The 27348-nt window shown below is 48.1% G+C and overlaps 3 protein-coding genes across 8 annotated transcripts in view; 1 reads left to right on the forward strand and 2 right to left on the reverse strand.

Annotated features, from left to right (window-relative positions):
- RUSF1 (RUS family member 1) overlaps positions 1-3888 on the forward strand; it is a 26348-nt gene extending 22460 nt beyond the window's left edge. Inside the window, exons 9-13 of one of the 2 annotated variants that reach the window (XM_080911798.1) lie at positions 86-143; positions 1508-1578; positions 2415-2558; positions 2660-2737; positions 3471-3888. In XM_080911798.1, the coding sequence (XP_080767924.1) occupies positions 86-143; positions 1508-1578; positions 2415-2558; positions 2660-2737; positions 3471-3568 (449 nt within the window). In that variant the 3' untranslated portion in view covers positions 3569-3888. The remainder of the gene's footprint in view (positions 1-85; positions 144-1507; positions 1579-2414; positions 2559-2659; positions 2738-3470) is intronic. The other variant, XM_080911797.1, reaches the window with a different exon arrangement.
- Positions 3888-9761, reverse strand: SLC5A2 (solute carrier family 5 member 2; the record flags this gene model as incomplete). The annotated part of the gene is made up of 14 exons (XM_080911796.1): positions 3888-4115; positions 4195-4324; positions 4813-5028; positions 5101-5269; positions 5389-5539; positions 5671-5778; positions 6038-6173; positions 6464-6693; positions 6846-6926; positions 7568-7673; positions 7977-8141; positions 8875-8979; positions 9056-9127; positions 9642-9761. The coding sequence occupies 14 exons, from the start codon at positions 9759-9761 to the stop codon at positions 3892-3894; spliced, it is 2013 nt and encodes a 670-aa protein (XP_080767922.1). The 3' UTR covers positions 3888-3891.
- A 10349-nt stretch (positions 9762-20110) lies between these two features.
- On the reverse strand, positions 20111-26427 carry TGFB1I1 (transforming growth factor beta 1 induced transcript 1). Of its 5 annotated transcripts, none has more exons than XM_080910873.1 (11): positions 26370-26427; positions 25112-25227; positions 24934-24986; positions 24685-24822; positions 24431-24518; positions 24210-24315; positions 23905-24099; positions 21587-21760; positions 21280-21361; positions 20897-21045; positions 20111-20732 (listed from the first exon to the last, which is right to left on the reverse strand). In XM_080910873.1, the coding sequence occupies exons 2-11, from the start codon at positions 25126-25128 to the stop codon at positions 20466-20468; spliced, it is 1269 nt and encodes a 422-aa protein (XP_080766999.1). In that variant the 5' UTR covers positions 25129-25227; positions 26370-26427; the 3' UTR covers positions 20111-20465. The 5 variants fall into 5 exon arrangements, with proteins under 5 accessions (XP_080766999.1, XP_080766998.1, XP_080767000.1 ...); XM_080910872.1 differs by having other exon boundaries at positions 24685-24827; positions 26370-26421; XM_080910876.1 differs by having other exon boundaries at positions 20499-20732; positions 23909-24099; positions 24685-24827; positions 26370-26421.
- Positions 26428-27348: the final 921 nt, after the last annotated feature.

A 27348-nucleotide genomic window follows, 5' to 3' on the forward strand; every position in this document is an offset into this window, starting at 1 on the left:
TGATCCAACCGTTTGGTGTCTGGCTCCTGGGTTTCCCAGCCTTCCTTCCCCCTCTGCCTGAGCATCCTGACTCCACTTTCAACAGGTTTCTGGCCATCCCTGTCTCTGTCCCTGGGTGTTCCCTTACACCACTTGGTCTCCAGGTGAGTTGTCCCGTGTCTCCTGCCTCCCACACTTCCCACATAAGCTCCTGTTTTCAGTTACACACTGATTTTTGGTCAAGTTTCACTATATAATCTGTTTTAGGTTTCTTACTGCCATTGTACAGCATTAGAGATCAGTGGGAGGTCTTGAGGTAAGCAGAGAATAGACTGGAGTAGATATGTTATAGCAGCCAACTGCCTTCTAAATACCCCTGTATATACCCGTAGACAAAATCAGCCCTCAGCCTCCTTACAATGCATGGCAGTGATGCAGACACTCACGGCTGACCACCCAAGATGCACAGTATAGATGAAGGATGTGACCCATCCTGAATCAAATTACTTACACCATCCTCTCTGAGGCTCATGGGGCATGGTGTATGAGGGGCAGGAAGTACGTAAGCTGGAAAACAGGGTAAAAATCTCTGAATGCCATTTTCTAACTTGGTATGATCTGGTTTACTTTTTTTTTTTTTTTTTTTTTTTTTTTTTTTTTGCTGTTATAAACACCATGACCAAACACAACTCAGGGAGGAAAGGGCTTTTTTGACTTATAGTTCCTGGTCACAGTCAGTCATCAAAGGAAGTCAGAGCAGGAGCTAAGATGGAAGCCATACTGTTAACTGGCTCACTTGCCCGCCCATACTCAACTAGCTTTTTTATGCAACCCTGGTCTGACTGCCGAAAGATAATGTCACCCAAATAAATCATCAGTCAGACAGTTTCTCACAGACACAGCCATAGGCCCAGTCTGGTCAAGGCAATTCTTCGGTTGAGGTTCCCTCTTCTGTGCTGACTCCTAAGTTGTGTCAAGTTGACAAAAATTAAGCACCTCACAGTACAACCAATGTAGTCATTAACTCACAGCCATAGTTCCCTGCACTAAACTTACAGAAGGAAGGCCATACCTGTCATCCAGGGAAGAGGACTATTAGCTCATAGTGGATTCTATGAGAAGGGGAAGTCACTCTCTTCAGTTCTATACCCACTCCTGAGCCTTCCAGCCTTCAGCCACAGCTCCAAGTTCATAGTCATAAAGAAGGCCCTGGTTCATCTCAGTGGGCCACAAAACAAATAGTAAATATGAGAGAAAGATTTGTGGGAGAAGCAAGATGGAGCCGTGTAAGTGGTCAGTATGCATGATATGTCTATGCAACAGTGTAAATCATAATTTCTGCAAAAGATGTTTATCGATGAAGGAAGACTGTACAGGAGAAGAGAAGGTGGGAGAAGCTAAGACAATAGCTAGGAAAATGGGCAGTGAGTAGAAGCCAATGGTAAATGGACGGTTACAGCCAACAGTTTGACCAAGTGGATCCTGCTACCTTGCTTTCCCTACCCTGGTGTGCCTTTCTCTCCCTCAGTGTCTCTGAACTGAAGCAACTGGTTGAGGGCCATCAAGAACCATACCTCCTTTGCTGGAACCAGTCACAAAGTGAGTATGCTACATCCTCCCAGTTTTCATTCCTCTGACTCTGGGCCTCTAATCCCTGGATAGTTTGGAGACTGCCTAAAGTCCGAGAGAGTGCTCTAGACCAAAATTTTGATGCATTCAAATGAATAGCTTCATGCCCCAATGAGTTCACTGTATCCCACTATAACAGTGGTTTTCAACCTGTGGGTAGCAACCCCTTTGGGGATTGAATGACAGGAGTCACACATCAGATATCCTACAGATCAGGTATTTACAGTATGATTCATAACAGTAGCAAAATTATAGTTTTGAAGTAGCAACAAAAACAATTTTGTAGGTGGGGGACACCACAACATGAAGAACTGTATTAAATGGTCACAGCGTGACCCTTTACATAAAAACCGCTGAGCTAGAACACGAAGCCGCAGAAGTTGCCTTATTACTCGTGGCATTTTTCTAAGGATTGAATAGGGTGATTTTGTAAAAAGTGCTTTGTACATTATAATGTATTCAGGTAAGACTGTGGCCTCTGGCTTCTCTATAGATCACTGAGTCTCTTACCCAGAGTCCTTTGTTAGGAAAATGAATCCTCAGGACTTGCTGATTGCAATGTGTTAAAGGCATTAATTTTCATTGGTGAACCAAGTTACCTCTTGGAGCTACTGTGAAATTGCACTTGAAAACTGAACGTTTTAGTTTGGCTAAAGAAACAACAGAAGCTGAAGTTGGGAAGGAAAGAGTAAGGACTTCCATGTCTGGCAATGGCCTCAGGCAGAGGAGAGAATCAGAAAAATGGGTTGAAGGCATTTGAGAAATAGTTATTTTCTAATCTTTGTCTGTCTCTTGGGTCTCTTCAGACCAGGTACGGGTTGCTCTGAACCAAGTGGCAGGCTCTGAGACTGTCTTAAGGGCTGCCACTCATGGGCTGATTCTCGGAGCCCTGCAGGAAGATGGCCCACTTCCAGGAGAGCTAGCAGAGCTGAGGGACAGGGTTCAGGCTGGTAAGAGCTTCCTGGTCTAGTGCTGATTACAGCAGAGGTGGGAAAGGGTGGGCTATCTGTTCTGCTGAGGATGTGAGAATTCCTGATCTTACACCCACCAGGTCCTAAGAAAGAAAACTGGATTCTTGTCAGGGAGATACATCAAGTGTTGGACACACTGTTCCCAAAGTTCTTGAAAGGTAACACCATCTCCTGACTTCTGCAACCTTGGGTCCTGCATGGGAAATAAAGGACTGCTTTTGTCTGTGATCTTCAGTCTGGGTCTCTGTCCCCTACCTACAGACTGGAGTTCAGATTAGTCTCTGGTATTGATAGTCTATAAACCAAGCTGTTCTTAAAGCATTTACGTCTTTCTGCGCCCTTTTCTGTGTGCTATGGCTAATTTCTCACTACACAAATAAAATTCTAGCTTCATTTTCTGCCACAGATAATCCCAACAGAAGAGCCCAAATTGTATGAAAGGCTGCACCAGCCTGTGCCTCTGCTCACATGAACTATACCTGTAGTGAGAATTCTGGAATTTTGGTTTCTTTAAAAAACACAGAAATATTACAAGATTTTTTTTTTTTGTTTTAATCACAGATATAGGGGTATAGGGCTTCTTTGGACTGTCCACAACAGCTGGCTATGATGCTAGGTCCCCAAAAGGTGGAGTGGGTGGTTGTTGGTCATTTAGGGGAGTTGGTCATGGTTTATTAGTAGCCATAGTCAAAGAAGAAACAAAAGACATTAGGTTCAGGAAACTCTATCTCTCTTTCCTCTTCCTTCTTTCTCTCCTATCTAGTGATAGGGGTTGAAAATGGGGAGATAACTGGTGGGAAAAGAAGAACCCAGAGTACCCAAGACCAGCTACACATCCCCAGGTTCATCCCAGGACTTCCTCCCTGGCCTCATCCTGTGACCTTTTCCTAGGACTGCAGGCTGCTGGCTGGAAGACTGAGAAGCACCATCTAGAGGTGGATGAATGGAGAGCCACGTGGCCTCTATCTTCAGAAAAGAAGGTCTTATGAGCAGGAGCTCCAAGCCCAGAACCCAGGACAGGAGCCAGGAGACCTGGATGGAGCCCAGAGCAACAATGTTTCAGCCACAACAGGATGCTAAAAGGGCAGCTTTATTTTTGCATAGGCAAACTTCTATGACCAATTGGCCACCATCTTGTGGGAAATAACAACCAATCAAATGGACTGGACCCCAGGTAAAGAGGAAGGGAACCAGTTCCATCCTGCCATATTTTTGCCCTTTTCCTTCTCTGGGATCCACTATGAGCTCCTCACCCTCACTTTTTGTGAGGCTCAGACACGCCCTGATTACAGCTCATGGTGTACATGTGACTTTATGCATAAAAGCCCCAGAGGAACACAGCCACAGTCATCATGAGCAGAGCGTTGAGGTTGACTACTCGGGCCCAGCTGGGGTCCTCACTGATGTCCTCTAGCCGCCTGGTGCTTGCAGCCACCTCCTCAGTAGTGGGTGGAGGACTCCCTGACCCACTCCTGCTCATCCCACAGAACCAGAGCAGGCACTGGCGAAGCAGGCCTGGAGCTGGGGACTGGACCTCTGGAAGGAAATGGGGAGCACACAGTCAGTCTGTCAGCTCCCCGAGCTTCCCAGGGTGCTCTCCTGGGGTATGCCTTACCTTCAATTCCCATTGCGTGTTCCTGGCACCCATTCTGCACAGGGGGAGGGGCTGGACCGTCTAACTCGTCAGCATCCAGGTCCTCCCGCTCCTCCTTGCTGTGCCGGAGACTGAAAACCAGGCGGTGGAGCTGGGAAGTTAGGGAGAAGGGACCTGGTAGGAGTTGTGCTCTCCATCCCAGGCCCATGCTGGCACACAGCTTTGTCACTGCTCTCCCCAGCCTCCCTCTGGCCTGCACACTTGCCCAGGCTCAGCTCACTCAGACTCCTCTTTCCAGGATAGTCTTTGCCTTTACACTGAACCCCAAGCTCTTCATCTAGTATTAAAGTCTTCGGCCCTGCCCAGTCCTGTGTTTGAGCCCAAGTTTTACGTCTACACCCAGAATTGTAGTTCTTCAGACTGGTCTTAAAGTTCTGACACTGCATATCCCTATTGTCATTTGCTCTGCTTCCCCAAAAAACGTCAGGTCAGTAAATGTGCTGGCCCTGGAAACAGCTTCCTACTGAACTGCTGGCCCCTGGCCTCTGTGGGCTTCCTTGAAACAGACTGGCTGAACAGGTGAAAAGGGTTCATCCATCCCATACAGTTCAGTCTCCCGGTTCCCTTGGAAGCACTTACATGCTTCTGAGGGATGGGTGCGGTGCACAGGGAGATCCCGAGTGTGAGGAGGCCAGAGCAGATGAAGAGAATGATGGCGAAGTAGAGGTAGTGCACCCGGCAGAAGATTGCTGGGCACACTGAGGGCCGCACACAGCTGCCCGAGCCAAAGAGGAACTCCGGTATGAGCCGAGCTAGGCCCATCAGCAGGCCCCCAACTAGTCCCCAGAAAGCGCCCTGCGGAGAAACAGCGTTAGCCTACTCCAGCTGGGAGCCCCACCCCAGTTCACACGGACATGCCCCGCTCACCTTCTCATTAACACGGGGCACAAAGAGTGCAAGCACAAAGACTGCAGACACTGGGGGTGCCAGATAGCTGGAGACAGACTGAATATAATCAAAGAGCTGCCCACCCTGTGCTGCCTGCACCACTGGCAGCCACGCCACAGACACGGCCACGATGAATACCACCCAAAGCCTGTAGTTGAAGACAATCAGATTTTCCTGAGGACCCACCTTTCCCCATCACCCTCCCAGCATTCCACGCCCAACATCCCAGGTTCCTTTTTAGAGCAGGGGTTGGGATCCGGGCCACACCTTCCAACTAGCAGCAGCTCCTTATCACCTGCACGAGGCCGCAGGCGTGTGTAGATATCCATGGTGAAAAGGGTGCTGCTGCTGTTAAAGATGGATGCCAGAGAGGACATGAGGGCCGCCAGCATGACCGCGAGCATGAGTCCACGCAGACCTGCGGCCAGCGAGAGCTGTCAGGCCAGGGCTTTCGGGTGTGTTCAAGGTGGTGAGAGACTGGCAAGAGGCCACCCTCCCCTAGGCAGTCCCTGCAGGCTTGCCTAAGCCCAATCCATCTCCAGCCCTCACCATTGGGCATAAGCTTCACAACAAGCCGTGGGTAGGCGATGTTAGAGCAGCCCACCTCGGTGCCACACACCCGCTTACACACCTCAGGGACCACACACGCCACCTCATCTGCAAGAAAAAAGAAAGCTGTAAGGTGGCCAGGAAAGACCATGATGTGGAAACCAGAATCACTGAGACCTAGTGTGGTCTGGGACTCCTCGAGATGGTACTTCCCGTGGGAAGCAAGGCTGAGACACCAGCTTCCCAGCTTTTAGGAGAGTAGCAGGTATGACTGACAGGCACCTGAATCCTTGAACAGGCAGGGGTGGGGTGGGAGGGCTCTGGATGTGGCCCAGTACTGTTGAGACTGGAGTGATGCAGGCATTACCTGGGTAAAGAATGCGGCTGATCATGCCTGGCATGACCATGAGGAACATGGGCATCAGCTTTAGGTAGCCACACAAGATGCATCCAGCCTTGATGTGAGTCAGATTCTTTCCAGCCAGGCAGCGCTGCACTATTACCTGTGGTACGGGACATCATCCCTGTAACATCCCACAGGCCTCGCCTCCACCCTTCACGGCCCCTTAGCACTACCCTTCAACCCCACTCGAATTCATACCCAACCTCTAGCTCCCCAGAGCCCCTGCTGCATCTCCATCCTCCCATGGATTCTGACTTCTTTTAGGCCCACCCAGGCACGATCCATCAGCTCAGGCCCTGCCTTCAACCCAAGTCCAAAGGGTGACGTCACCCATGAGCCAGCACCGGGCACTTAGAGTTCTGTCTCGGGTGTGTGCACGCCTTGGCCTACCTGGTCACTGCACCAATACCAGCCTGAGACTATGGTGAGCCCCAGGAGCAGCGCAGGCCACGGCAGGTCTCCAGTCACAGCGTCACGCAGCAGGTGGTAGGAGTCAGGCCTCGGCTGATAGCAGGTGCTGGAGATGTTGCCAACAGCGGGATCCTTGGACACCGTCAGTGAAGTCACTGCTCCCAGGTATTTGTCGAAGAGACCCGAGTACCCGCCCACTTCATGGAAAGCTGTGCAGGCAAGGTTGTCAGGGGATCTGGCCCAAGTGTGAAGGCCCTCCTTAGGACCCGCATGGCAGAGACAAGCAAGGCTCCAGCCCCTACATTAAAAGCTCTGCGGCAGCAAAGAGCCATGCCCCGCCCATTGTGGGTAAACCCCATACCATAACCGGTGAGGATGAAGGCCCCGGCAAGAATGACAAAGGTCTGCACGGTGTCTGTGTACATCAGTGCGGCCAGCCCTCCTGCAACAAGCCTGAGTCAGCGGGAAACAGCACAGCTGCTGGTGGTCCCTGGCACCATATCTTTTGAGACTAAGGAAAGTACCCGTTCTAAAGAACAGATTTTATTAAAATGAGGTTGCACTTCCGAGCCAGGTCCCAGGAAGCAGAGCGGAGTTTGAGAGTCCACTGATACTTTCTTGGCTGGGAATGCATGCGGCTCAAGACTCCCACAGTACACTGCTTGGCCTGTTTTCTCGGCTGTGTGACGGGGTGAGGGGACTCCAAGGCCACTTTAGCACCACTCTACCCATTCTATGTAGATCTGGAATCCTGGGAACTGCAAGAATTTAGCCAAAGATCTCGGAGGCTCACCAAGTCAACTCCAAGAAGGGAAGGGGCTTCTAAATCATTTCCCCCATTCTCACTGTGGAGGCTCACCTAGATCTAGCTCGGCACCTGACCTTGCTGTCCAAAGCCAAGGGACATTGAAAGAAAGGGGGTTTATTTTCCACAGATTTAATTCTACTGTACTGTATCACACTAATGTATCTCTCTGTCCCACATTCCTGTTTCCCAGTAGAACCAACAGATCCCTGCTTATGTGGCTGGCTCCCTCTCACCCAAGCTCCTGGCCTCCCACCCCAGCGTTCCCGCTCAGCCACCTGTCACAGTATAAATCATGGTGATGCCCAAGAGTGCGATGACAGAAGCATAAATGTTCCAGCCCAGAGCCTGTTGAATGAACACTGCCCCGGAGAACATATCCACCTTTTAGGAGAGAGCAAATACAGAGATCAGTGGCAAAGGCAGCCATCCAGCTCCAAGCCTGCCCTGAGACCATCCATCCTATGTGGCCACATCTCAAAAGTCCACTCATTCTTTCAACAACCAAGGCTTCCCATGTCCCAGCACTGCCTGCCCACAGCCTTAGAGACCTGCTCTTTCCAGGCCCCACCCCTCTATCTGATTCTTGCTTTTCTCCTTGTTCCCACCCCTTCCAGAGGTCTCTGAAGACCTCATTGGGTGGTTCTACCTTTCTAAGCCGCTGTACTGCCCAATGTGCGTGCTCACCGAGATCTTGGTGAAAATATACAAGAAAAGCGAGAGCACGGACAGGTAGAGGCGAATCCGGTGCCCACCAAAGCGCTTGCGGAGGTACTGAGGCATTGTAATCACGCCAGCCGTCAGATACACAGGAACGAAAAGCCAGCCAAGGAGCAGCACCACAAAGAGCGCCTGTGGGAACAAATGACAGTCCAGGATAACATCCCAAGGTGGCCTGTCCTAGTCCTCACACCCAGGACTCAGAAGCGGAAGTGCCTGGGCCCTGGACAGGGAGGGAAAGAACCATGACATCTCCCCGACACCTACACTCTATAGAACCGTTTTTTGCACTTACAGACCATCACCTCTAACTAGTCTCTCCCAAGTTCTTTATGGTAAATGAGCCTGTGTGCACAGACTCTTCAGACTGACCTCAGCATCCGCCAGGCAGGGCTGCCTCCCCTCCTGCACTAACCCAAGAATTTTATCCTCATAGGCTCAGTTCAGAGGCCTCTTACAGAAAGGCTCAAACCCTTATCTCTCCAACCGTGTAAGTGAGCCCAGTCCCTGCACTTATTCTTGTTTCTGCAAAGAACTTCAGTTCAGTCTAGAGATGCTCACAGACTACAGCATCAAAGAACATCAAGGCAGGTGCTTCATCTGTGAGGTGCCAGCCCCATTTTGGAGTGCAGTGTATAGGTCAAGGCCCATCAAGAACAGATGCTGGCGTGCACAGAAAGTCGAGAGCAGAGCCTGCCTGTATCCTACTGCATGTAAACTAGCATGTGATCCTTGCTCCCAGCCCAAGCTCACCACCCAGCTGGGCTGTTCCAGTTGTTCACATGCCCACACCAGGAGCTTCCCCAAGATGTGGTCTTTCCAGAAGTTTCCACTGGGGTGGATTACTATAGAGAAGAAGACTCACATTCCACTCAAATCCAGCCACAGCCAAGCCACTTGCTGCACCAGTCCCTGCCAGGCCCACAAAATGACCACTGCCAATGTTGCTGGCGAACAGAGAGGCTCCAACCTGGGTAGCCAGAAATGGGGGTGAGCTAGACTGTTCCTCCAGGGTCCCTCCCATCCCATTCCCCAGCCCCTCTCACCGGCCACCACACCATGCTCCGTCCTGCCAGGAAGTAGCCACCAACTGTGCCTCTATTGGTTCTGAACATAGACTGGGAAACAGAAGTGGGGGGAACTGGGATTGGGGCACATCTTTGGACTTCATTAGCTTCCTCAACACATTCCTCAGCCTTGTTTCAGGCTGAAGATTAACCAGCACTGGACTCCCCAGACTGTGTATCTCCTTACCCCCAACCTTCTCCCACACTCAGAACAACCCAGGCTCTAATCCTAGTGAAAATACTGGAACCTAAATATGTCTAGATTCAGCCTGACTTTCCTGGTGGCTTTAAATATGGGCTGCTGCTCAGCCACAATGCAGACATGAAAACAGAGACAGCTCTTAGAACGCTTGGCTTAATAGAAAACCTACTGATACCCCAAGTCTCTTCTGGACAATCCAGGAGATACAAAAACAAAGAATTAAAGATTTGCTTGCCTACTAGATCTAGGTTTCTCCCTCATCATATCCAAGCACCTTTCTCCCACCCCTCTCTGAGGTCTCCCCAAATCTTTACCGTCAACCCCCAGACACAATTCCTTATCAAAAACCCCTCAACGTCTCACCCACAAGCCAACACCAATGACCAGCAGGAAATACGCAGCAATGACCAGTATGTCGGCCAGATTATCAATCAGGACCTTCTGCTCCCCAAGTTCAGAGCCTTCCTCCAGGTGTTCCTCCATTCTCCCCAGCATCTGCCCCTCAAGGGGCTAGTCCCTGGATTCCCCCGGGGGAAGGATTAATGGTTACCTCAGAAGCACTGAGCCGACAAGTCCCCCAGGTCTCAGCCTCCCTCTCCAGCTTTATTTAGCTGAATCAGGTTCTATCAAGGCCGAAGGCTGGTCCTGGGGCGCTGGACCATTTGGAATTCAAGAGCACTCCTTCCTGGGTTTAGACTCCATCCTATAGCCAGTGTTCTAGGCACAGTTACTTTCTACATTCTCTGAAAATACACCCTCTGGCTTTGATTTAGGAAGGTCTGAATCCAGCTCTGACAGTGTTGCTCCTCTCACAAGTCCTTCATCGCTCCTCCTGACAGTCGGCAGGAAGTACATGCGCCTCAGCCTAACTGTCAAGCCTGCCACGCCCCGAACTTCTGCCAAACAGAACCTAGAACAAAATCACATTGCCCTCTCTCTCCTGCTCTTCCCGACCCAAATATTTTCTACTTTCTCTTTATTCTATCCCAAGAATTGTTTTAAATTTGTTTTTAAATTTTTTCCATGCAATATATTTTGGGCAAATTCTTTCATCTCCCTCAGCTTCTCCCAGGTCCCCTCCCCTCCCCAATCAACTTCATATTCTTTTTCTCTCTCAGAAAAGAAAAGAAAGAAAAGAAAAGCACAAAACCAAAGCAAAAAGAAAACAGAACATGGATTGTGTTTTGGTTTTGGCCAACTATTCCTGAGCATGTGACGAGCCTTGGGTGCAGTTGATATACCCAGTGTCTGTCCATTGAAGAAAACCCATTTCTCTCGCCCAGCAGTTGTCAATTGCAAGTAGTTTCTTGGCTAGGAGTGGGACTCTGTACCCACTTCTCATTTTCCATGCTGAGATTTTATTTGGCTCAAACTTGTGTAGATCTTGTACAGGCTATCATGGTTGAGTTCAGATACACATCAGCTCTGTTGTGTCTGGAGAACTCTGCTTTCTTGAAGACAACCTCCAACTCTGGCTCTTACAATCTTTCCATCTCCTATATGGAACCTGAGTCTTTAGCAGAGGGGTTAGATACAAACATTCCTGGAGTCTGTGTGCTCCAAAGTCCCTCACTCTCTGCACATTGTCCAGTCGTGGGTCCTGTGTTAATTACTTTCTATTCCAAGAAGTTCCTCTGGTGAGGTTTCAGTGAAGTGCTGACCAATGGATGGAGCCAACGACATGTCATTAGGAGTCATAGCTGTGTGCGTTCGGCAGAATAACTATGGTACATTTTCCCCTAGGGCAGTCTTTATCTAGTTTCAGGTTCTCGGTCATTTTATCAGTGTCAGGGATGGGTTCCAGCTCATGGATACATCCAAAAGGTGGTTAGTTGCTCCCAAAATATTTGTGCACCAGTGGGCATGTCTTTTGAGCAGGCCTCTGGTCTATGTCTCAGGGTGTGTAACTGAGTGAGGTTGCTGATTCCTTTCCTCAAGTACATAGAACTGTCCAGCACTATGAACCCTTGTCGATAGGAGTGAAGCTTCTAGTCACACAGCTCAATTTCCCCATGTTCAGTGATATAAGTAAGCCCAGCAATAGGGTCTTGCCATCAGGTTATGGAGAGCACCCAGTAATCTTGGCAATGCGTTTTGCAATGTTTGGAGGTGCCATTGGATCTCTATGGCCAATGGTTGCATAAGTTGATGTATGTGTATATTTTAGGAAGCTTCTGCAGTAGTAGGCTTCCATATGGCTCCTTTTTTACTGAAAATATTTTTTCCATATTATATACTATGATTACTGTTTCCCTTCTCCCAACTCCTCCCAGATACTCCCCACTCCTCAACCCACTCAAATCCACATTTTCTTTTTCTCTATTTCATTAGAAAGCAATCATCTAAAATAAAATAAAACCAAGAATAAAACAAAAGCAAGTGAACATAAAAGAGTCAAAAGAAAGGCACAAGAAACACATGGACACAGAGACACATAGATTCACACACACACACATACACACACACACACACACACACACACACACACACACACCATAAAAACACAAAATTAGAAACTATAATATATAAGCAAAGGGGGATAGTGAAATGACTTAGCAGCTAAAGGCACCAGCTGTCCTTCCAGAGGACCTGGGTTCCATCTCTGCATCCGCATGGCCTGTAGCTCAGGTCTAAGGAATTCCAGGAATTCCAGTGCTGTCTTCTGGATGCTTCAGGTACTGTACACATGTGAGGGACAGACATACATGCAGGCAAAACACTTATACACATTCAATAAGTAAATTTAAGAGGAATTAAAAAGAATTATCAAACAAACATAAACATATATAAGCAGAAGACCCATGGGGGGGGAAGCCAACCCCAGACAAAGCATTATAAGATAACAATACCTCCCAAAATACTATTGAGTTTGTATGTGACTTATTTACAGCTGGGTCGGGAGCCTACCCTTAAGTGTGGTTTATATACTCACTTAGACTCTGTTGAAGAACACTAACTTTTTCCTTTTGATCAGGTATCTGTTGGAGATAGCTTTTGAGTCAGGGATGGAGGCTTATGTCCTCTTCCTCTCAGGGCTGGCACCCTGTCAGGCTTAGACCTGGGCAGGCCCTGTGGCTGCTGCCACGGCCTCTTTGAGCTCATGTGGGTGTTAGTCCTGTCCTGTCTAGAAGGTCTTGTTTTGTTGGTGTCTTTCGTCTCCTCTGATTCTTGCACTCTTTCTGCCTCCTCTTCTGCAGAGTTTCCTGAACCTGCAGAGAGAATAGGAGAAATGTTTCAGTGTTTCTTTCTGGGTGTAGATTACCTCACCCACCCAAAATAAAAGTTTCTAGCTCAGTATATTTACCTTCAAATTTTGTTTTTCTTATCAGCTGGATAATATTCCTTTGCATGGACGCACGTCATTGTCATTGTCCATTTATCAGATGGTGGACATCTAGGCTCTTTCCCTCTTCTAGCTGTTTTGAACAGATTTGAAGTGAACACAGAGGAACAAGTGTTTCTGCAGCAAGATGTAAGTCCTTTGGATGCATGCCCAAGAGTGGTGTCTTATTTAGGGTTTTACTGCTGTGAACAGACACCATGACCAAGGCAACTCTTATGAGGACAACATTTAATTGGGGCTGGCTTACAGGTTCAGAGGTTCAGTCCACTATCATCAAGGCGGGAACGTGGCAGCATCCATGCAGGAATGGTGCAGGAGGAGCTGAGAGTTCTACATCTTCATCTGGAGGCTGATAGCAGAATACTGACAGCTAGGATGAGAGTCTTAAAGCCCACACCCACAGTGACACACCTACTCCAACAGCGCCACTCCCTGAGCTGAGCATAGACAAACCATCAAAGTAGTATAGCTGAATCCAATGATAGATTATCAGCTTTTTAAAGAACCTTTATAGTGATTTCCATAATGGCTGTACCAGTCTGTGCTCCCCCAGTTCGTAAGTGTCTCTGTTTCCCAGAATCCTTCCAGCATGAGCTATCATTTGTTTTATTGATCTTGTCTATTTGGGTAGAACTAAGATGAAGCCCAGAGCAGTTTTCATTTGCATTTCCCTGGTGGCTAAGAATGTTGATCTTTAAAAATGCCTCTTGGTCATTTGTCTTTCATCTTTGATAACTTTCTAAGTTGTTCTATACCCTATTTTAAAATTGGGCTGGTTTTTCTTGATGTTCAGTTTTTAGTTCTTTGTATATTCCAAATACTAACCCTCTGTCAGATGTGTAATTGGTAAAGATTTTTCTCATTCTGTGGGCTCCCTCTTTACTCAAATGATGGTGTCCTTTGCTATACGGAAGCTTTTTAGCTTTATAAGGTCTTATTTAGTAACTATAAGTGCCTGTGTTGTCAGGTTCCTGTTCAGAAAGTCTTTCCTTCAAGTCTTTGTGTATGTTTGTCTTCTGCTTAGAGGACTTCCCTGTTTCCTAAATGATGAGTTCTCCTTAGCCTTCAGTAACTCGTCTATGACACCTTCTCCGTCAGAGGTGGCGGTTTGCAGCTACAAGCTCTGCACTCAGTGGGCGGACACATGTGGATCCTAAGTTCAAAGTCAGCTTTGACCGAACTGTAAGATATATCTCAAAAACCCAAGGGCTGGTGAAGAAACTCAGTGGTTGTTATGAAGTGTCCCTCACAGTCTCATGTTTTGAGTCCCAGATAGTGACATTATTTAGGAAGACTAGAGACTTTCAAAGATAATACTGGGTTCATGATGTGGAAAGCCTCCACACCGAGCACCCAGCTGGTCTGCCGCGGCCCCTCTGCCATGGTTTGACACTGTGAGCTGAGCTAAGCTCTTTCTTTGTTAAGTCCTTGTGAGGCATTTTGCTCTCTGTGACACACAAGTAGAACACTTGCCCAGCCTGCACAAATGCCCTGGTTTTGATTCTGAGCCCTGGAGAGGGAGGAGGAATGAGGAGGCTTCCTTGAGTTTCCTGATGCAGTTCTGGATGCTTCTGTGGCACTTCTCTAAGTGTAGGTCTCTCCAGCAGATTAAATGCTCCTCCACAGCAGACCGACAGGCTTTGTCTTTAGTAGCCCATTGCTTAGTGCAGGCTGAATATAGGAAGTGCTGGAAAATATCCGCATATCTGCCTTCTAGAACTGACCAGACTGGAAATCAGAAAGTGGCAGTCTGAGTCAGGAGGACTTGAACGGTTATGGCAGTTGCAAGGATCCTTGAAATGGGGAGCCGAGAATAATGTTTTGTATGAATATGATAACCTGTGTTTAAGGGGTACCCAGTGCGGCAAACAAACCTCGATAAGAAAAGGGGTTCGAACAAAGGCAGGATGGGAGGCAGAATTCTTTTAAATATTTGTTTCAGGGATACAGCCTCTAAAGACATGAGAATGGAAGATGTTTTGGTGAGGACTTGGCAGAAGTTTCTGTCCTGGTTCCACCACTGTCTTCATAGAAGGACATAGGCCACAACCATCTTAAACCAAGAATCCAGATAATAATTCAAGGATACTCATTTATTCCTCATTACCTGTGAGGTCTTGGTTCCAGAACCCACTACAGATAAGAGGACCTGAGGATGCTCAAGTCCCACACACATCCCCAGATATTATGCTATCTCAGAATTCCTTATTATACCCCAAATGATCTAAATGCTATGAAAATAGTCATTATACCCTGTTGTTGAACACATGACCAGGAAAGGCCTGCGTATGCCCAGCACAAAAGAAATTTTCTCTGCTCAAATGGTTTTGCTCAAAGGCTTGTGGAATCTATACTGTCCTCTGAAGCAGGTGTGCTGGGTGTCCTGCCTGCCCATTTACACATGGCCTGTCTTTAAAGTCACAAAAGTCTAAGTTTCCACTGCTTCCTGAGTCTCTTGTCTGAGAATAATCTTTAGAGGAGGGGGTGTGATGTAGAAGCCACAAATGTGGAAGGCCGGCCAAAACCAGTGCATCTAGTAAGGCTGTGAAGAGGTGGAGGAAGTGAGACAAAGGAGAAAGGCCAGAGAGTGATGCATTGTTTAACAGGTAGAAATTGCAACGCCTCAGCCCAGCCCACAGAATTCACCTCAGACCAGACCATCAGTGGGCCAGGAAATGGGGTATTTATTCACCAAATCCTGTCTCTCAGTGGGATTTATAAATTTATACACAAGTGCCTGCTGAATACATGGATCATAAGGCAAAGGAGGCACTCACCCAAGAAACTGGTCAATGCCTCTCTTCATCTGAGAAGAATTCTAACAGGAGGGTTGGAGAAATAGTTAAGAGCACTGGCTTCTTTTCCAGAAGACCCAGGCTCAATTCTCAGCACTAGGTTCAATTTACATGGCACCCCAGACCCACCCAATAATTAACTTTTAAATTTAGAATAAACTTTATACAATATATTCTGACCAAGTTTCTCTTCCCCATCTTCTTTCAGATCCTATCCCCCCATTTCCCACCCCAACTCCAAACTTTCTTTCTCTCTCTCTTTAGAAAACAGGCAACAAACACACCAGAATAAAACAAAACAAAGAAAAGTTATAAGAAACATATACACATGGAGACAGACAGGCAGACAGGCAGGCAGGCAGGCAGACAGACAGGCATACACTAATAAAAATACAAAATAGGAAATCATAATATACAAGCAAAAGATCAGTAATAAGGTGATAAAAATAAGCTCAAGGCCATAAAAAACAAGCAAACAAATAATCTCAGAGAATATCATTTGAATGAAAATAAAAAGAAATAAAAGAAAGACATCACTGGTCCTAGGCACAGTGGAGGAGAACATTTATTATAGATATATGGGGAAACATGGCCAGAGGCAAGAGTGTCTGGGAGAGTCCAGAGTGGACAGTGAGCCAAGTGAGAAGAGAGACGGGGAGGAGGAAGAGGGGAGACCCAAGAGCAGCAGACAGCCAGCCCAAAAGAGAGCAGGGGAACCAAAATGGTTGGGTTATACAGGGATGGGCAGCTGGGGGAGGGGCAACCCAGCCCAATACTTGAGCTACAGAAGTAGGGGACAGGGTGTGCATGTCAGGATAACCTTGTAAGAGGCAGGTGCTGAGGGATGCTGGGAGAACCTGGAGGCCAGGTCCACTTTAATATGTTAAGTAGGCACCTCAGCCATTTGTCCTGACACCATTAAGTTCTTTTTTGTTGTTGTTGGCCATCTACTGCTGGGCACACACAAGACTTGCCCTTAAGTGTAGCTCATATACCCAGGGAGATTCCATTGCAGAAAACTAATTTTTCCTTTGCAAGTGTACCCTACCAGCTGGTATGGGGGGGGAATGAGGATTAGGCAGGAAAGGCAGAAAGAAGGTGCAAGAGACAGCTATGGGAGGGCTGTGGGTCAATATTATGCCTGCAGCAGCCAGCAGTGAGTTTATCTTTCATAGCCTTTTTACACTACGCAGTGCCGTGGGAAGCCAGGCCACAAGTCAACAGAAACAATTGCTGAAATGTACACATAAGACATCTATCTGTTCCCATCCAAAAGCCTCCCTGTTCCTTCCGCTCACCTTGAGCCTCAAGTGCACCTCCTCTTATCATCCCAAGCCTCAGCAGGCCGGGAAATCTGCCAGCAGACCCTGACCTGCCTTGACTCTGCCTAGCAGGCAGACTTTCTTCTTTTCTTTTCTGTTTCTCTCTGCTTCAGAGAAGCAGGCAACAGCTCCCAACAGCAAGTGGTTATCTGTTGAAGATAGACTCTTAGTGGGGGACGGGAGCTTGTGTTCACTTGTGCCTGTCATCACTGGGACCCCATTTGGCTTGGGCCTGTGCAGACCCTGCTGTCACAGTCTCTGTGAGTCCATACGCACAGCAGTCCTGTTGTGTCTGGAAACACAGTTTCCTTGGTGTCTTTCATCCCCTCTGTCTCTTATAATCGTTTTTTTGTTTGTTTGTTTGTTTTGTTTTGCCTTCTCTTCTGATTAGTTGCCTGAGCCCTGGGGGAAGACATGCCATTAAGGACTGGATGTTCCAAGGTCTCTCATTCTACACACTGTCTAGTTGTGGGTCTCAGGTCTCTGTATCAACTCCCATCTACTGCAGGAAAAAGTTCCTCTGATGATAGCGAAGGGAGAAAGACACTAATCTGTGGGTACAGGAGAGTTGCTATATTCCTTAGCACAGCTGTTCTCAATTTGTGGGTCATGACCCCTTTGGGGGTCGAATAACCTTTCACATAGGTCATATATCTGAAAATTATATTATGATTCAATATGATAGCAAAATTATAGTTATGAATTAGCAGCAAAAATAATTTTACGGTTGGGGGGGTCATCACAATACAAGGAACTGTATTAAAGGGTCACAGCTTTAGGATGGTTGAGAATCACACTGCCTTAGCACAATGTAGTGTTTGGTTTGCCCCTAGGTCTATTAGTCTCAGGTTCTTGAGCAGCATAAGGCATGTGTTCTACCTCATGGGTAAGCCTTAAATCCAACCAGATAGAGGTTGGTTAATTCCACAATGTTTGTGCCACAATTGCACCAGCATATTATGCAGATGGGAATCATGTTTTAGATGAAAGGATTTGTGGATGAGTTGGTGTTTATCTTCCTTCCTTTGTAGCATGCAGAGAGTACCTTCCAGTGCTATGAGCACTAGTTAGTAAGGGTGAGGGCTCTTGTTAGTCACCAGCTTGACTTCTCCGTGTTGGATGAGATAATGCAAGAGTTGTCTTCAGCAATTGGGCCTTACCTCTGTGTGGGGGTTTCCATGAACCTCCATTAGCCAGTGACTCAACTAGGTGTAGCCCATTCCTAGCACTGGGTGTTTCCCTTGGTGGTGTAAGGTATCTAGCTAAAGCATTGTCTCCCCCACTATTGGCAACTTTATTTAGATTCCTTTCATATATGTATATATTTTTAGGAGGCTTTTATAGTAGCAGGTTTCTATAGAACCCCGCCCCATGGCTCTTTAGAATTAGTTATCTCTCGCAGTCCCTCTCTTAATCGTCCTCTTTTCTCCTCTTCCCCATTTAATCTTCCTGATCACCTTTCTCCTGTTTCTCCATAACTATACGGATTCTATTTCTCCTTCCTTAGACAGTCTCCTCTTCAAGTCCCTTACTCCATACCTAACCTCTGTGGGTATATAGATTGTAGCATGTCTATTGGAAGCTTAAAAGCTAACATCCACATACAGGAGAATACACACCATACTTGTCTCTTTAAATCTGCATTTCCTCGCTCAGAATGATTTTTTTCCCCTAGTTCCACTATTTACTGGTGAATTTCATTATGGTAGTTTTTAAACGGCTAAATCATATACCATTGTGTAAATGTAACATATTTTCCTTATCTGTCCATCTGTCAACAAGCATCTATGCAATTTCCAAATTCTGGATATTATGAACAGAGCTGCAGTGAACAGTGTCTCTGCTGTCAGATGTAGAGACCTTTCGGGATATGCCCAAGAGTGATTGGCTGGATCATGAGGTAGATCTATTCCCAGATTCCTGAGGAACCTCCACACTGATTTCCCACAGTGGCTGTAAAAGCCTGCACCCCCACAAGCAATGCATAAGTCTTCCCCGTACCCTACATCCCCAACAGCATGGGCTGTCATTCGTCTTACTGATCTTTGCCATTCTGATTAGTGTGAAATGAAATCTCAAAATGATTTGGGGTTTTTGATTGTTCATTTGGTTTTGTTCCTTTTTTTTTCAAGACTTTTCTCTGTATAGTCCTGGCTGTCCTGGAACTTGCTCCGCAGATCAGGAGGCTGGTCTCTGTCTCCCAAGAGCTGCTTGAAGTAATTTTGATTTGCATTTCCCTGATGACCAAGGATGTCACACACTTCTGTAAATGCTTCTCAGCCTTAGTGCTTCACCTTCTGAGAATTCTTCTTAGTTCTGTACCCATCTTAATTGGGCTATTTGTTGTCTTAACATCCAGGTTTTGTTTTATTTTGGTTCTTTTTATATTTGATATTGACCCCTCTATCAGATGTGTAATTGGTAAAGATCTTTTCCCATTCTGTAGCTCCTACTTTGTCCAGATATCCACCCAATAATCTTAAGTACCAAAAGGAGGAACAGAGACAGAGAGGTAGATGGTGCCTGAGAAACTCCTTAGCAGTTCCAATCCTGTGTACCGACCTACAGAACACAGAGCTGACTGTCCGTCTCTCAGAGCCCACACCTATGGGTTGAAGCATGTCTTCCTTTCTTCCCCAGTGTTTCTTTTGACTCTGTGGTTAAGACCTATGTTCAAAATCTCTTTTTAAACAAACAATAATCTGTGGTGTCCTCAACTCCTTGGAACTGGAGTCACAAGTGATTACGAGCCACCGTGTGGGAACTGAACACACATGTTCTAAACATACAGTACTCTCCATCACTGAGCCGTATCTCCAACTCTTTCTTTTTTATTGTGTTTTATATGTATGGATGTTTTGCCTGCATGCATGTCTGTGTACCATGTGTGTACCTGGTGCCTGTAGAGGCCTGAAGAAGGTGTTGGATTCCCTGGACTGGACTTAGACAGTTGTAGGTTCTAGGAATCGAACCTGGGTCGTCTGGTGCCCCGCCCTCACCCTGTTGGTACTAGGTCTTATACGCAGGAGCCAGCCTGGCCAGACTATTTTTAAACCAGTGTTGAACTTGCCCCCATCATTTTGGGATGAGAGTCATGAACTACTTACTATACCTTTGACTCTGTTGCCATTGTTTTGAATTGTGGTTTCCAGGTGTTTGGGGGGGAGGGGTTGTTTTGAAATAGTCCCATAAACCCAACCTGGCCTCACTTTTGTTATGGAACTGAGGATAACTGCCTTGGCTTCCATGTTGGGATGACAGGCATACCTCTCTATGCCTGCCTTCATCCGGTATTTGGTGTTATTCCCAAGGGGGCAGCGGTTCTGTCTCCGCAGGGCTGTGCAAGGGGTCTGGGCAGTAAAGCAAGGTTCTCTGACACTGTAAGACGCGGGGCGTGCTTTTATGTTTGTAGAAAAAGTGTACAGAATAGTGAGCATGGGCGAACACAGACATCCTGGCCTCTAATCGGTCAGATTAGAAAACCAGAATCGTGTCCAAGTGAGAGCTGCATTCCAGGCTAGTGGGGCCCTTTCTGAACTTGACAAACCTAGAGCCCCCTGGGGTAGGCCTCTCTAGTGGCTGGGCCACAGTGGGGATGGGAGTGGGAGTAGGGGCAAGGATGCCTAGGAGCTCCAGAGATAGGGATCTGGAGGACTCAGTCTTTTTTTTTTTTTTTCTTTTTGGAGGCTTGGTTTTGGAGATCTGTGAACCCAAGAGGAGGTCAGCCTCAGCCGAAGAGCTTCACGAAGCAGGGCTGGCAGTAAGGCTTACTGGCCCGCTCCTGGAAGGAGCCTTTGGTGAGTGGGCGTAGGCAGAAGGTGCATGTGAAGTGATCTGGGTGGAAGCGGCGGCCCAGGGCAGATACACAGCGGCCAGTCACAGGGAGGCCACACGTGGCACACAGCGAACCACGCTGAGCATGGAAATGGTTTTCACACAGCGGGCGACCCTCGTGCTCAAAAAAGCTGCCTCCGGAGAAGGGCACGAGGCATTCCTACCAGAAGGGGGAATTAACAAAATGAGCCAAAACTCTGACCGTGGATAACTAACATCCACCCAGATTCCCGCAGCTCCGCAGCAGAAGTCGCACAGAAATGAAGCGACTAACCAAGGAATCATCCACCCTGGGCTTCTAGCCCGCTCCCCACAGCCACGCACCCTGCACACGAAGCAGTCTGGGTGCCAGAGCGCGTTGAGTGCCGAGATGTAGTTATCCAAAATGGGGCCTTGGCAGCCCTGGCAGCGCGGGGCGAACAGCTGCAGGAAGTCCCGCCGGCAGTAGGGGCGGCCCTCCCGCTCGTGGAAACCTGGGGGCGGGGACAGACAATGTGGGTGGGACTACAAGATCCAAGAGTGGCAGTGGGTATGTATGGGCAGTAGGGAGGGAAGGAGAGGGTTTAGGACAGGGATAGGACGTGCTGTGGGTGGAAATAAGGGTGGGAGTTGGGATTCATGGATGGGCAGGAAATGCCAGATGGAAAAGATGGAAACTCGTGGCAGGGGGAGCAGTGGACCTGTAGCTTTTAAGTTTCAGCTCTCACCCTCTTCTCCAAAAGGCTCCCCGCAGCTGACGCAGCAGAAGTGTTCTGGGTGCCAGTGGGTGCCCAGGGCGGTAACCATTTTCTGCATAAAACGAAAAAGGACACTACAGTCATCTTCTCCCCCCTCTTCCCTCCACCTCCCTCTGGGAACCTAGGGAAGGCGGAAGAACTAACAGGACATTTGCAGGTTAAAGAGAGCAAACTGAGGGGGCAGGGTGGGCGGGCATGGAGGTAGGTAGAAGAGATAGGTCTCGATTTGGCCCTTCCTCTCTGAAACGGGTTAATCCGTAGGGTCTGCAGAGCTTACGTGTCGGATGGGTTGGTTGCAGAAGCCACATCGTGGGGAGAAGCGCTCAAAGTAGCACTCGGGGCAAAAGGGAGCCCCGTCCTTCTCGAAGAAACTGCTGCCTCCCAGGGTTGTGGAGCAGCCGCTGCAAAGGAAGTGCTCCGGGTGCCAGGCCCTACCCAGAGCTGTAACCACCTGCGAAGTTGAATGGGAGGTTTCTATCAGACTGGCGCTCACCTGGCAGGAGCTGGACAGCTAAGGTTTATGTACCTGGCATTTTCCCAGTCTTAACCCTGACAGATCAAGATGACAAAAACAAAAACCAATTCAGCCTTCAAGGCTCAACGAAGGATGCTAGAGATCCAGAGATGTTCTTCCAGCCTCACCCAATGTGCATATAAGGCACAGTGTGTCTGGGCCCACACTCCTAAGGGCCCAGGGAAAAGGTTTAGTTAAAGTCTATGTGCGGTGTGTTTTTGTTTGTTTGATTCTTGAGACAGAGTCTAAATTGTGCTGACTTCAAATTCACTATGTGGCTTAATCCTCTACCTCTCCAACTCTGTGATGCTAGAAAACAGAGCCAGCCCTCTTTATGCCAGCACAGAGGCAAGTTTTAGAAGAGGAAGCGCCCCATGAAGTCTGGAGTACCTAGGACCTCACAGAGGTCAGGCCACCCTGCTTTCTGAGGTTGGGAGTCAGGTACTAATCTATTGAGACGCTTTAAGCCAAGCAAGCACAGCAATTCTGGGTCATATCTGCTTATCCATGATCCAAGAAGCAGGACTTCTGAACCAGAAAGGGAAGAGAGACAGTTTTAACAGTTCCGGAGAGATACCAGGCAAAACTAATGAGCCCATTGAGAAGATTAAATAAAATAGGGGTATGCAAAAGAGCTAGCACAGTGGGCGACACACAGTAGGACCACACCAAATACTAAACAGGTTGGAATTCTTACCCTATGGCTTATCACTAAGAGTTTCAGTTTACTTATCTATAAATATACATGGTGCTAGGGGTTAGTTCAACGGCAAGAGGTGCATTTAGCATGTATAAAAACCCTGGGTGCACACGCAGAACTTTTTAAGTTAAGAAAACATAAAATGGGGGGCTGGGAGAGATAGCTCAGTGGTTCAAAGAGCTGGCTGCTCTTCCAGAGGACCCAGGTTCAGTTCCCAGGAAGAAAGACCTTCTTGTATTTCCAGTACTTAGAAGGCTGAGGTAGGAGGATTGCTATGAGTTCAAGGCCAGTCTGGGCTACAGAATCAGTTTAGGTTATAGTGAGACGCTGCCTTAAACACTATTTTAAAAAACCACATAAAATATAAATAATAATGTCAATTTTAGGTGGGCACAGTGTCACACGCTAAAATTTCAAGAACTTGAAATGTAAAAGGAGGACAAGCAAGGGTTTTAGGCAGCCTGTGCTACACAGTAAGAACTTGTCTCAAAATCCCAAGGGTTGGGCTACAGGTATAGACTGACTACTTAGCATACACACAGTCTAGGATTCAATCTCCAAGACTTACATATAACCTGGGAAAGGGCAGTGCATGCCCATAATCGTCAGAAACCAGAGCTTATCCCTGACTATATATGAATTTGAGGCTAACATGAGATACACGAAACATTGTCCCAAGAGTTAGGGTCTAGCTCAGTGACGGAAGGCCTACCTAGCAAATGCAAGGGTCTGAGTTCAGTCCTCAACATCATAAGAAAAAACAAATTCCATTTCACAGATACTCATTGAAAGGGGGAACACACAGTCCTAAATGAAACATCTATCCTCCGGTGTCCCCACAAGGTTCAGAGAGCATCACAGAACAGTGAGTGGCCAGGTTGCAAGAGCCAGAGGTTGGGAAGACTGTTCTGAATCGGTGCTTTCTCAACATGACTGGGCTGGTGTATCCACACATTCATAGAGCTGTAGTTCTCTCAGGAGACATACACAATATGGAACCAGTCAAAACCCCATCAAGTATGAGGAAGGGGTTCATTTAGCCCCTGCCCTATTGAAAAAAATTGGAGGTTGGGAAAGGGTGCTTGTTCTTTTCAGGGGTGTAGCCCTTGGAAGATGCCAGTGCTCCAAAGGATGGCCCTACACCCATGCCCACACTAACTGCACTTGGTAGATGATTTTAAAAAGATGACATGAAGTTGGGGGATATATGGGATAACTGGAAAAAATAGATAAAGGGGTTAGATACATTGTATCTAACATTGCTTCTAACATGCATACATGTATTACATTCTCAAAGACTAAGAGAACAGTTTAAAGGAAAAAGCACAAAGCCTGTTTCTCAAAGGTGGAAATGTGAATATATGCTTCCACTTGCACTTACTTGCCCAGCAATAGGTTTATTGCAGGAGCCACAGAGGCCCTTGGCCTGCGTGGGAACACCACGGCGGCTGAGGTCAGACTGCAGCAGGCCCAGCATGGTGTCCAGACTGCCCTTGTTAGTCTGTCCTGGTGGAGATGGGCATTCCTCAGGGGTGGGGCTCACTGTTGGAGGCTGAGGTGGCCCTGAGGCTGGAAGCTGCAGTAAAGAGGACATGGAACTCAAGTCAACAGAGCCACAGACTGGAAGCATCAAGACTGGATTGGTGAGCCACAAAGGGACGCCAACTGAGATCTTTCCAGACTCACATGGTTCTGGACACGGAAGTCAGAGAGCGATGCCATTAGTCTATCCAGCTCCTGAGTGGCTGAGGTGGCTGACGGCTTTGAGGGAGCAGGGAATGGGCTGGAGGGGCTGTGGAGAACATAGTGTATAACCTTAGAACTTGTCAGCCTAACACCCCTCTAGTAACTCAGGCATCCAGGACCCATCACCCCCTTCCCAGCCCTGCCAGTTCTGCCGAACTCACACAGTGGGTGTGCTCTTGTCTTCAGATTGGTCCTCCTTCTCTTCCCCTTCAGCCATCTTACTAGATGGGAACTGAGACATGATTTCATCTGGAGAGACAAGAGAACAACACTGGCAAGGAGCCATACTTAGTCCTCCTTCCCAGTGAAGGCTTTGTGTCCGTTAACTGCTCCTCAGATAGTCTATGTCCCCTAGACTCTGCCCTTCTTTGCCCTGTCCCCAACCCATCAAAGACTGGCCCAGTAACCCTGGTACCTGTAATGTTGAACTGGGTGGCATTAAGTTCCTGAAGCAAACGGTCTAGCTCACAGAGCCCATTGCCCAACACACCACTGGAAGAGGAGAACGGAGGAGCCACAGGAGCCACAGGCTTTGGGGACCGAGGTTTGCATACTGTGCTAAGGGACAGGAGGAAACCTGGGCTTAGGGTAGGGAATCTGAATCCCCTCACCTAAACTTCAACTGGCTTCCCCATCTTCATGCCCCAGTTCCCAGGCCCCTCACCTGTATAGATGATCCTTGTCCCCAGAAGCTCCTGAAGATTCTCCAGACCCTGTCTACGGAGAGTAGAGGTATTTGTGGAAGGTATTGAGGAATCCCTTGCCTCATTCAGACTGATTTCCCCTAGCCCAGACCAACCCAGGCCCTAATTGCTTCCCCAGACCCCAGAATCTCATCTCACCTGTGGCTGGTGGCCATAGGGTGGGGGAGGTGTGAGTGGCTCTGGTGGGCGCTCTTTTGGAGCCCCTAACCGTGACATGTGTGAAGTGGTGGTCTCCAGGTCAGAGAGCAGGGCATCTGCAGTGAGAAGCCCTCAGGGTGAGGGGTTGTGGGGGAGGTTGTCAAGGTCTTACGAGGTTAGAGGATAAAGGATTTCAAGTGTCAGTACTTTAAAAGGTAGAAAGCTGGTGTTAAAGGCAGCGCCCATAAAACACACTCACAGGGCCAGACCAAGACAAAGAAGTAGAATAGTAGCAGGGGGGTATTTGTGACCAGACATCTCCCTTGACATCCCCTGGGAGCTAAGTGTAAACCCAGTAATGATGATCTCTTTTATTCTCTCCTTTCCTGATGCAGTCCAGACTGGCTCTTACTGAACCCAAACTGTTCAATTGGCTGTATGTTTGACACCCAACTTCCTGATTAGATGTTCCCTGGGACACACTCATTACTTTTGCCCATATTTTTAAACAGCCTGTCCAGCTTGGTCCACATGGCCACACTAAAGTCTTACCCTGTCCTCCTCAGGGGTAAGTGGCCCTGGCAGGAAGGAGCTTTTTTTTTTTTTCTTTTTTTTTTTTTTTTTTTTTTTGGTGTAGTTCTTATCTATGTACTATTATTGAGGAGCGCCCTCTGCTGCTGGGTTCAGTAACTGCCACGAAGAGCAGAGTCTTCTAGCATTAGCCTAGGCAAATAGAGGAGACGAGATGCCTGGGGCGCTTCTCCGAGTACCTACGGTAGAAGCCTTAAACTTTTTCCTATCACCCTGGCACTCTATTATTCTCTTTTTTGCCCCATGACTTTCTTGACTCCTGCTATACCTGGGAGCACTTAACTCTTCTCGAAACCCCTTTTCATCTCCGAAACTCGAGGTCACACTCTCCTCTCTTGTCCATCTTCCCAGTCTCGGGAACCCATGATCCCTTAACCCCTTTCTTCCCAGAGTCTCTGAATTCAGGCCCCCGTGGGTGCCTCAACGCTTTGTCCACGGCACAAGCGGGATTGAGGGAGCAGAGAGAGCCAGGGAAGAACGGAGGGAGCGGCATCGCAAGCTAGGCAGGAAGGGAGAGTCAGGAAAGGGTATGTGGATTTGGGAGGGAGGCACAGGCAGGCTGAGGGAGAAAATGGAGAGAGAAAGCTGGGATGGGGAAAGACGTGAGTTGGAAGGAGGATAGATGAAGGGAAGGGTGAGAGCCTAGGGGGATCCGGTCCCCACTTACCCAGGTCCTCCATGGCGGTGCGCTGGCGGACAGCTTGGGGCCAGCAGGGCGGGGGCCGTGTCCGGTGGGGGCGGAGGATGGGGGGGGGACGTCAGGGAGTTAGAAGCAGGGCCGTGACCATGTATGGAAGCCGGGACCCGCTGGGATACAGTCGGGGGTGGGGGCATGGGGGTATGAAGAAAGACAGCACTTGGGCCCACCCAATCCAGCCTTCTGACTCTGCTCAGAGGAGGCCACACCCCAGCCTTTGCCTCAGCGGCTGCGAGTCCCTGGAGCTGAAGCCAAGTCAGAGTGGTTTTTCCATAGCTCCTGACTAAGGAGTCTCATAAACAGAGGGCCCTCAGCCCGCACCTCCCAAAGCCAGCAGAGTTCTAGGCACGACCCCACTCACACCCTGGGCATCTTAAAAACTTGCAGAATTTTGTTAGGGACAAGAGTGACATTCTAAGGATCCAGCCGACTAAAGGATTTGACTGCCAGCCTAACAGAACTGGAACAGCAGGAGGCTTACATACTAAGACATGTCTCACACAGAGAACAGCGGTCCAGACTCTACAGCAGGACTTCCCCTGAAAGACAGACCTGGAAGCAGATACACAGAACAGGGAAAGCAAACCTCAGACCTAAGTCCCATGTAAACTCCCAGGATGGCAAACCCCAGACACTTGTAAAACAAAACCTATTCCTAACACAGAAGAGGTGACCAGAGCCCGTTCCAAACCCTTCCCGAAGGTGCTGATGAAAGAGAAAACAACACAGACCAGCTGCAGTGACAGGAAGCTGTCCCTGAGCTGACCCCTTAGGAAATCAAGTTGAAAACACCTGAAGATGGGTAGAGAGAGATGGCTGCTGTCTTACAGCCATCCTGGAGGACAGATCTAAGCCACAGAACATGGGGCCTCAACTCTGGAGCAAGTCAGAACCTGGGAAGTTTGGTAAAAATACTAAAGCCAAGCATAGCCCTCCATGCCCACCTAAA

Source organism: Micromys minutus (genome assembly GCF_963924665.1).
Source record: "Micromys minutus genome assembly, chromosome: 2".
NCBI classification, from domain to species: domain Eukaryota; kingdom Metazoa; phylum Chordata; class Mammalia; order Rodentia; family Muridae; genus Micromys; species Micromys minutus.

What these genes read in the sequence shown, in the direction of transcription:
- TGFB1I1 (XM_080910872.1), bottom strand. An exon ending in GCAACCAACCCATCCGACAC is followed by an intron (nt 21,362 to 21,586) that starts GTAAGCTCTGCA and finishes CGTTTTATGCAG; the next exon opens with AAAATGGTTACCGCCCTGGG. An exon ending in GGAGCCTTTTGGAGAAGAGG is followed by an intron (nt 21,046 to 21,279) that starts GTGAGAGCTGAA and finishes CCCCGCCCCCAG; the next exon opens with GTTTCCACGAGCGGGAGGGC.